Below are 10,192 nucleotides of genomic sequence, written 5' to 3' on the forward strand. Positions count from 1 at the left end.
GTGAGGAGCAACCCTCTCACTCGGGGGCTTAGCTGCAGCCTTGTGCTCACCTAAGTTACAAAAATCCTACCGAGTGGTAAGCCAGCCTTCCACTCGGGGGCTTAGCTGCGAATCCGTTTCGCCTAAGTTATCAAAATCCTACCGAGTGAAGAGCAACCCTCTCACTCGGAGGCTTAGCTGCAGTCCAAGCACTCGCCTAACTTATAAAAATCCTACCGAGTGAGGAGCAACCCCCCCACTCGGAGGCTTAGCTGCAGTCCAAGCACTCGCCTAAGTTATCAAAATCCTACCGAGTGTAGAGCAACCCTCTCACTCGGAGGCTTAGCTGCAGTCCAAGCACTCGCCTAAGTTATCGAAATCCTGCCGAGTGAAGAGTAAACCTCTCACTCGGGGGCTTAGCTGCAGCCCAGTGCTCGCCTAAGTGGACTGAAGAATAAGTCGATTGCAGTAAAGGCGCCTTGCTTTGAACCTGCAAAAGACATTTCGAGCCAAAGGCAATCATATTCAAGCACCAAATTCAAGTTTGAATCGATATCTAAAGGAACCGAGAGTGCTCAGGCGTTAAGCCTGTTAAAGTTTATCGGTTACAATTCCACTCGGCATACCGAGGCAAATTTAAAAGCGTCGAGCCAGAAGAAGTTTTTTACCCCTCCTGTGGAGGGCTGGAAGGAGCAACGAATTCATCAAGGTCAATTCCGTCGGCGATCCGAGTGGCAGCTGCAAGGAAAGTTTCCATAAAGGACCTGAAGTCGTGCTTCTTGGTATTGGCCACCCGAAGGGCCGCCAGCTTCTCTTCTCGTGCATCCTTACAGTGGACTCGGGCAAGACACAGAGCAACATCTGCACCACACCGAGCCGAGGACTTCTTCCATTCCTGCACTCGACCAGGGATCGTGTTCAACCGGGCCATTAGCGATTCAAGGTCATTCTGAAGTGTCTCCTCAGGCCAAAGCGTCGAGTCGATGCGAGATGTGGCGGCCTTCAGCCTTGCGAGATAGTCCACGACAGCTGCAACACGGGACTCCAGTCGGAGAACATCCATGGCAACTTCATCGTTCACCGGAGAATTGACGGGGTCGAGGTTTGGCTCCAGCCGGCGAGTTTCTTCTTCAAAGTTTTGACAAAATTCTGCAAGGGTGATCACTAAGTCAAGGAGATGGTCGAATGGAAAAATCACAATTGGAAATGTCTGCCAAGCATAGAGGTTTACCTTCAAGCATAAGAAACAGCTTCTTGGCAAGTCCACTCAGGAAGGCCTCCAGATCAGTTTTCTTCCCAGTCAATTTGGCGACTTGGTCGGTCAGGGCAGCTTTATCAGTTTTCAGTCGACTGACCTCCTTGTTGGCAATCCCAAGAGCAGCTTTCAGATTGGTATTGTCTTGTTCGAGCTTGGTGACTGAAGCTAACTTCTCGTCAGCAAGCTTGATCTTCTCAGCTAGCTCAAGGTCTTTCTTCTGTTGGGCCTCCCTTACCTTACCTGCAAGTTACAGCAAGATCAGATTTTGAAACAAGCAAGGGGAAAAGCAGTCGTCAGGGTCTCACCAAACATACCTTCGGTCTCCTCCTTTGCCTTTGTCAGCTTCTCCTGAACCAGCTTCAAGCTCAGCTCGACTTGAGTATGCTTGTGTTCCAGCTCTGAGTAGCGAGCCACAAGATCACAAGAGTTCTGCGAAGAACCAATCGACTAAATGTCAAATCTAATTCACTTCCGAGTGAAAAAGGGAAAAACTCACGTTTCTAAGACTACAGCCGAATACAAGCATTCGACCATAGTCTCGGGGACTACACCCAGTGGGTGCACTCAGCGTGCCCTCACTAATCCTGTTGAAGACAAAGTCGACTAGTCGACCTCAAAAAAAATAAAGATGTATTCTCTAAGACTGTGATCAACTGCAAGCAGTCGACCACAGTCTCGGGGACTACACCCAGTGGGTGCACTCAGCGTGCCCCCACCGGTTTGTGAAATCCAGTCGACATAGTCGACTGACAGAAAAATTGACATCATAAAGCCTAAGGCCGACTGCCAGCAGTCGACCTTAGCCTTGGGGACTACACCCAGCGGGTGCACTCAGCGTGCCCCCGCTAACACAGAGTTTTATCGACACACCCAGTGGGTGACTACTATAAATTCCGGAAAAGAAAAGTTTTTGGTAGCATATCCAACAGAACAAACAGCGGTCGACTGACCTGGACATTGCTTTGGAGGGCAGAACTGGCGTCATAAGCCGCCTGACTCGCATCCCGGATGGTCTTCAGCTGCTCCATCATGATTCCCGCTTGGCGTATCGCCTCCTTCGCTGCGCCGGCTTGGTCCTCTGGGACGTGGTGCGTTGTGAAGAGGGAGGGCTGCTGAGCACTCGTCAATGGATCTGCGAAGGACACCGTGTGTCGAGTGATGTTCTCTTCCCCCAAAGTCAGAATCTCGGCACCTTACTGGCGGACGTTTTCCGACTCCTCCTGCGCTTCAGCGGCTCTTCATCCTCATCATCATCAGGGAGATTGATAACAGTATTGGGTGGAGCTACAGAGAAAGATCAGGATCAGAGATCGCGAGTCAGTCGACTAAGAACAGCGTTAAGAATACAGTACCTGGGTTCGAAGTTGCTGCGTCCTCCATCTCGTGGTCATCAGCCCGGGCCGAGGTTTCAGAAGTAGCAGCACTGCAACTCCAAAGGATCAGTCGACTAACTTCAGCGTCGACCGGAGACAAAGTTCACACAAAATAAGAAAATATGAGCAGCACGGTTACCCTGATATGGTGGGGATGGACACCTTCATCTTCGGCAGGAGCTTGATCGGCTTCGATGAGGCCGCCCTGGGCTGCTTCGGCGCCTTTTCAGTCGGCACCGGAGAGGTGGTCCGAGGGCGCTTGGTCGACTGAGTGGCGGTCGCAACCCCCTTACCACGTTCGGTCGAAGGGTCGTGGACAAGCTTCGACCGCCTTTCTGAGCGCGGTGGTACGACCTCCTCCTCCTCTTCTTCCTCGTCCTCGACGTCATCTTCATCACCGTCATCATCATCGTCGTCGTCATCATCCTCTGCAACATCCGAGTCCCATTCCTCCTCTTCCTGGCTCTCGCCCCCGCTCGCCTCGCCCTCCTCAGTCGAAGCTTGTGCCCCATTGGGCATCGAGTACAGCTCGGTGAGGGCCTAGCAGATGTCCAGACAAGGATCAGTCGACCAGTCGGCAGGGTAAACAGAAATGAATGCGACAAGAGCGCAGTGGAGAGCAGGGCAAGTGTACCTTGTTTGGGTCGCTGTTGTGGTCGAGTGGAGGAATCCTTCTGGCTCCGTGTGGGTTATCCTTATTTCCGGTAACGGCTACCATCCATCTTTCCAGAGTGACGTCGTCGACTGCTTCTGGATGGACTCTAGTCTCGTCTTCGGTCCCACAGTACAACCACATGCAGTGGCTCCGGAACTGAAGGGGCTGGATGCGACGCCTGAGGAAGACCTCCAGGAGGTCCATGCCCGTCACTCCCTCCCGAACCAACTGCACCACGCGCTCCATCAACATCTTCACGTCAGCTTTCTCCTCCGGAATCAGCTTCAGAGGGGAGGGCTTGTTCACTCGATCCATGGTAAACGGAGGGAGTCCACTCGACTGCCTGGCGTCGACTAGACCTGGCAGTAGAACCAAGTCGACTGCCAGCCTCTGACGGACTCGGGAAAGGTCATGGGCGGGAAGGTGCTCTTATTCCTCACCTGGATCCCCAGGCCCCCACACATTTGGACGACTCGGGTTCTCTCATCACCTGGGCTCGCCTTCTTCACGGTCTGAGAGCGACACGTGAATATATGTTTGAACAAACCCCAGTGCGGTCGACAGCCCAAGAAACCCTCACACATGGACACGAATGCAGCAAGATAGGCAATGGAGTTTGGGGTAAAGTGGTGGAGCTGCGCTTCGAAGAAATTCAAGAAGCCACGAAAGAAAACACTCGGCGGCAAAGAAAACCCACGATCAACATGGGTGGCCAAAAGCACACACTCACCCTCTTCAGGCTGAGGCTGCCACTCCTTCCCCGGAAGCCTCGCAGCTCCGTGAGGGATCAAGCCCTCGTTGGCCATGTCGAGGAGGTCATTCTCTGTGATGGTCGACTGGATCCAGTCTCCTTGGACCTAGCCCTTCGGCAGGCGGGATCTGGACGAGGACCCTCCGCGGCTGGTGGATCTCCCCTTCGCCTTCTCCGACGCCGACGCCTTCTTTGCGCGCTCCAGCGCCGCCGTCTTCTCCTTGGCCATGGTCGCCGGCGAGATGCGCGAAGGGAAGTGGTGCGGGGGCAAGAGCGAGCACGCTGGGCGGGGAAGAAGGAAGCAGAGAGAGGGAGAGAATGCTGAGGCGCAGCACAGAAATCCTCGCCGGGCACATTTATAAGGTCTCTTCCGAGTGGATGACAGGTGGGCCCGTCGATCTAATCATATCTGGGAGCAGTTATGCAGACGGGATACGTGGCGAAAAAGGCGGCGCGGAGATCGAGGCGTCTATGCCCCGTCCCATCTGAACGCCGCGGTCCGCCCCGCTTCGCGCGCGTCCCCAAATTTCGCATCCCGCGGAATCCGCGAACAGCGAATCAGTTTGTCAGACGCGGTGTTTCCGGCGATCCGTCGCTCGGAGATCGTCGAAGCCCGAAAGATCACTCGACGCAAAAATAGAATGGATCGAGTCGACTGAAGGCGAATTGCTCCCTGTCGACGAAGAGATTCTTTGGTCCAGGACAACGCACGACCAGGGCACAAAGTTAATCGGAAACGACATCAACTCCTTCCTCACTCGAAGCCTCAATCCATTCGGGGGCTAATGATGGGGTTATGTACTTAGGGTAGGGTCATGGACCTGATCTAAGTACCTTACCCAAGGACACCCTCAGAAGAAGTCGCCTTCCAGTCGACTAACGAGGGACACACTCGACTGACTTGAAGGACTCGACCACGAAGACTCACTCGACCACCAGAAGGTCAAGAGGCACTCTGCACTGCAACGGCCTGTAACCAAATAGACTTTATGATAATAAAGGCACTTTATGTGGGGCGTTACCAGTAACGCCCCAGACTTAACTCACCTTAAACCCTCTCCTACGTGGGCTGGCTAGGGTCCTGGCGCACTCTATATAAGCCACCCCCCTCCACAAGCAGAAGGGTTCGGCACCTTGTAACTCATATACTCATAATCCACTCGACCGCCTCCGGGCTCCGAGACGTAGGGCTGTTACTTCCTCCGAGAAGGGCCTGAACTCGTACATCCTTTGTGCTTACAACCTCTTCATAGCTAGGACCTTGCCTCTCAATACCTACCCCCCACTCTACTGTCAGGCTTAGAACCACGACACGCGGCCCCACCCTGGCCGCCTCTCCTCTCTTAAGGCCCACTATGGCCCATTAAGCCCCCGGGGGGTTTCGGTAACCCCCCGATACTCCGGTAAAATCCCGATTTCACTCGGAACACTTCTGATATCCAAATATTGGCTTCCAATATATCAACCTTCATGTCTCGACCATTTAGAGACTCCTCGTCATGTCCGTGATCACATCCGGGATTCCGAACAACCTTCGGTACATCAAAACTCATAAACTCATAATATAACTGTCATCGAAACCATAAGCGTGCGGACCCTACGGGTTTGAGAACTATGTAGACATGACCGAGACACGTTTCTGGTCAATAACCAATAGCGGGACCTGGATGCTCATATTGGCTCCTACATATTCTACGAAGAACTTTATCGGTCAAACCACATAACAACATACGTTGTTCCCTTTGTCATCAGTATGTTACTTGCCCGAGATTTGATCGTCGGTATCCAATACCTAGTTCAATCTCGTTACCGGCAAGGCTCTTTACTCGTTACGTAATGCATCATTCCGTAACTAACTCATTAGCTACATTGCTTGCAAGGCTTATAGTGATGTGCATTACCGAGAGGGCCCAAAGATACCTCTCCGACAACCGGAGTGACAAAACCTAATCTCGAAATACGCCAACTCAACATGTACCTTTGGAGACACCTGTAGAGCTCCTTTATAATCACGCAGTTACGTTGTGACGTTTGGTAGCACACAAAGTGTTCCTCCGGTAAACGGGAGTTGCATAATCTCATAGTTGTAGGAACATGTATAAGTCATGAAGAAAGCAATAGCAACATACTAAACAATCAATTGCCAAGCTAACGAAATGGGTCAATCACATCATTCTCCTAATGATGTGATCCCGTTAATCAAATGACAACTCATGTCTATGGTTAGGAAACTTAACCATCTTTGATTAATGAGCTAGTCAAGTAGAGGCATACTAGTGACATTAAGTTTGTCTATGTATTCACACATGTATTATGTTTCCGGTTAATACAATTCTAGCATGAATAATAAACATTTATCATGAAATAAGGAAATAAATAATAACTTTATTATTGCCTCTAGGGCATATTTCCTTCAAGAGTATCATTACAATCAGTATGTACTTAAGTAGAAGAGAAAATCTAAATTAGTGGGTTCAGTGGATGGGTTGACTGGATGTGCTAGCCAAAAACGGGTTATCGGGTTTATAGTTGATGGAAGAACTTGATAATTCTTCTTTAGTTTGTGATAATTGTGGTGTTGCTTTTATCTTGTGGTCGCATGTGGAAATGCATTGACCACTTTATTGTTTAGTAAGTAGGCATTTGTACTAAATAGCTACCAGCTTGTGATCTCAAAACAAGTTCGTGTGAACTGTTTTATGTAATGGTTATGTGAGTTTGTTGTTAGGCACTGAGACTTGAAATGCTTGTTTGTGTATTGTATATAATTTTTTGCAGCAGGGATCAGGGGGAAAGCAGTAAAAAGTTGTCTGGGAACGGATCTTTGCCGAGAGCAGCTCTCGGCAAAGTGGCACGCTGGCAGTTAGCTGTGGTGGATTTGCCGAGGGTCACTCTCGGCAAAGTGGCATGCGCCAGCTGTTGGATGTGGCATCTTTGCCGAGAGCCACTCTCGGCAAACCGCTGACGGAACCAGCCAACGTGAAAGTCACTTTATTTTGCCGAGTTGTACTATTTGGCTCTCGGCAAAGTCTTTGCCGAGTGCCCATGCCCTGGCTCATGGCAAATTCCTGTTTGCCGGAGCGGTGTACGCCAGGTGGCTTTTGCCGAGTGTAGCACTCGGCAAAGGCTTTGCCGGCGGTTATAAGCCCTTTGCCGACTGTCTGTGGCACTCGGCGTATAACTAGATTCCAGTAGTGGCCGGAGGAAAATATATCTTACTACCATATCGAAGATTTCTCATATTGCAACTGAGAAGTTTGGCCACTGAACACCGGCCAAAAAATGTCCATAGGAATTCCACGTTGGCTGGTGGTATGTTCCACATCATCGCGGCAAAACTCAAGATGACTGAATCTGAACATTCAGATCACATCATCACACACGGTTCTCTTTCTCTTTCTTTCTCCCTAGGTGCCATCCAATCTTTTCGTGAGTTCCGTGTCAGAGAGGAGAGGTTGCATAGAGAAAGTTGTTACCTTACGTCCGATCGATTGGGGTCTTCCTTCCCAACTATCTTTTGTACTTTTATATATACTTGTATGAATCTTAACATTCAGATCACACAGGGTTCCATATGGGCAGGTGAAGCTCTCCATGGAGCACAGCTAGCCACGCACGCATGCATGTGTGGAGCTGCTTTGTGCGTCCTTTGGTATCATGACAGGATCGTAGCATGCTGACCTTTACATGGAATCGGAGAATAATAAGGCGGTGGTGGACTGGTGGTGATCTCTCACGTGAAGTTTCCTCTCCGGGGAAGACAAACCGAGCTGAAAGTGTAGCAAAGGTCAAAGGGAGAGACAATTTTCTCCCTGGCAGACACGGATAAAATACTAAAGGGTAGGACAATCTAGCTAGCTGGGTAGTAACATGCATGACGCTCGTCCTCAGTCTCAGCCATTGGGCTCTGGTCGGCCGGGCGGACGAGAGATTCGAAAGCAAATTAAAGCGCCGGTCACGGGGGCTATAGAAAGCCCGGCCACTGGCCAAGCATGAAGCATCCCCATTCCTTTTCCTTTCCGTAGCTTTCTTCTTTGCCGCTTTGCGTGCCTCCCTCCCTCCCTCTCTCTCGTCCGCAGCAGCTGGGACGATGGGAACGATGAGCTTGCCGTCGGTGCCGGCGCGGAAGCAGCAGCTGCTGCTATGCTTGGCCGTCTTGCTACTTGCGGGCGCGGCGTCCGCCCAGGCCCAGAAGCACAACGCGGTGTTCAACTTCGGCGACTCTATCACGGACACGGGCAACCTGTGCACGAGCGGGAAGCCGACGGAGATCACCTTCACGCAGCCCCCCTACGGCGAGACCTACTTCGGCACCCCCACCTGCCGGTGCTCCGACGGCCGCGTCATCGTCGACTTCCTCAGTAAGTGTTGTGCCCCATTCACTTCCTCAAACTAATTAATGGTTCTTGCTTGACGTACGTACGATGACGCATTGCAGGCACCAAGTTTGGGGTGCCTTTCCTGCCACCGTCCAAGGCGAACGGCACGGACTTCAAGCAGGGCGCGAACATGGCGATCACGGGCGCGACGGCCATGGACGCGCCCTTCTTCCGCGGCCTCGGCCTGTCGGACAAGATCTGGAACAACGGGCCCATCAGCTTCCAAATCCAGTGGTTCCAGCAGATCACCGCCACCGTGTGCGGGAACGACTGCATACGGTACCTGCGGGACTCGCTGGTGGTGTTCGGCGAGTTCGGCGGCAACGACTACAACGCGATGCTGTTCGGCAACTACAACCCGGACCAAGCGAGCAGGTACCAATGTTTCAACGGTTCGAACGGAGTGCCGCTAGCTAAATGAAATCCTGTCCGCGCTATAGCCTGATTTTTCACCGGCATATAGCCGATTTGGATGAGTAGTACCGCTACTTATGATAGCCTGCTATTCAAAACTTTGGAAGGTACACGACCAAGATCGTCAACACCATCATCAGGGGCGTGGAGAAGGTGGTGGCAATGGGGGCCAGGGACGTGGTGGTGCCCGGGGTGCTCCCCATCGGCTGCTTCCCCATCTACCTCACCGTCTACGGCACCAACAGCAGCGCCGACTACGACAGCCTCGGCTGCCTCCGCAAGTTCAACGACCTCTCCACGTTCCACAACAACCTGCTCCAGGCCAAGATCGCCCGCCTCCGGAAGCGCTACGGCCGGGCGGCGCGCATCATGTACGCCGACTTCTACTCCGCCGTCTACGACATGGTCCAGAACCCAAGCAAATACGGTACGTGCGCACGCGATAAGTCTTAGCTAGCCGTTGGGCATCTTGTTTCAGCAATAAGTCTAACTAACACGCCAGGGAGAGACAAGCCACGCATAACGTGTGGATGGATAGATTCCGCGTTCGTGCACGAGCTAGCAGCAGTGGACACGGCACTAGTGTCACTGTCAGCATCGGCATCAGTGTGGTGCTAGCTACTGCCCACTCTGGGCACATGTCCCTGCATGTGAGATTCCTGCATGTCCCGCGCGGCGACGAGCGAGTAGAAGATCTTCAAATCATTCAAAAATAATCATTCAACAAAATCATTGAAAAAGAAGATCTAGAGCTGGCATAATATGGCCAAGTAATGGTGGATCGGCACCGACTGACACGCCCAACAAACACATGCCTCCACATGCATGCATGCATGCCTGACACTGTTGATGCACGTTCTAGGTAGTGATCAATCAACTAGAGTACGTAGCTAACTGGCAACGGTGTTGTGCTGTGTGTGCTGCAGGTTTCAACGCGGTTTTCGAGGCGTGCTGCGGCTCCGGGGGAGGCAAGTACAACTACGCCAACAGCGCGAGGTGCGGAATGCAGGGCGCGGCGGCGTGCGCCAACCCGGCCGACCACCTCAGCTGGGACGGCATCCACCTCACCGAGGCCGCATACAAGCAGATCACCGACGGCTGGCTCAACGGGCCATACTGCAGCCCGCCCATCCTCCACTCCTAAAACATTAATTAATTATTAAGTAATTCTTTATTTATTGACTTGTGGTAGTATTATTTATTATTTTATTTTATTCGAGCTTGAGTTTTCCCAAAGGAAAAAGAAAAATTCATTCAATGTCATATGGTGGTGCTGAAATGTATACGTTGCCCAAGAAAAAAACGAAGGCAACTCTCGAATAAATTGTTAGTGCCTGCCCGGAGCGACTTACGTCGGCGAATTCCCTATATGATGCTTATTGG

The 10,192-nt window shown here is 51.8% G+C and overlaps 1 protein-coding gene across 1 annotated transcript; it reads left to right on the plus strand.

The window, feature by feature from the left end:
* The first annotated feature begins 7,978 nt into the window (after positions 1 to 7,978).
* On the plus strand, positions 7,979 to 10,177 carry LOC123144719 (GDSL esterase/lipase At5g45910). The gene is made up of 4 exons (XM_044563939.1): positions 7,979 to 8,377; positions 8,455 to 8,770; positions 8,917 to 9,236; positions 9,736 to 10,177. Exons 1-4 carry the CDS (start codon positions 8,107 to 8,109, stop codon positions 9,951 to 9,953), a joined length of 1,125 nt encoding a protein of 374 aa, XP_044419874.1. The 5' UTR covers positions 7,979 to 8,106; the 3' UTR covers positions 9,954 to 10,177.
* The last annotated feature ends 15 nt before the right edge of the window (positions 10,178 to 10,192 follow it).

The sequence above is a fragment of the Triticum aestivum genome, chromosome 1B, assembly GCF_018294505.1.
Source record: "Triticum aestivum cultivar Chinese Spring chromosome 1B, IWGSC CS RefSeq v2.1, whole genome shotgun sequence".
In the NCBI taxonomy this organism is placed as follows: Eukaryota; Viridiplantae; Streptophyta; class Magnoliopsida; order Poales; family Poaceae; genus Triticum; species Triticum aestivum.

What these genes read in the sequence shown, in the direction of transcription:
- LOC123144719 (XM_044563939.1), top strand. Translation starts at nt 8,107, where the DNA reads ATGGGAACGATGAGCTTGCCGTCGGTGCCGGCGCGGAAGCAGCAGCTG. An exon ending in CGTCATCGTCGACTTCCTCA is followed by an intron (nt 8,378 to 8,454) that starts GTAAGTGTTGTG and finishes GACGCATTGCAG; the next exon opens with GCACCAAGTTTGGGGTGCCT. An exon ending in CCAGAACCCAAGCAAATACG is followed by an intron (nt 9,237 to 9,735) that starts GTACGTGCGCAC and finishes TGTGTGCTGCAG; the next exon opens with GTTTCAACGCGGTTTTCGAG.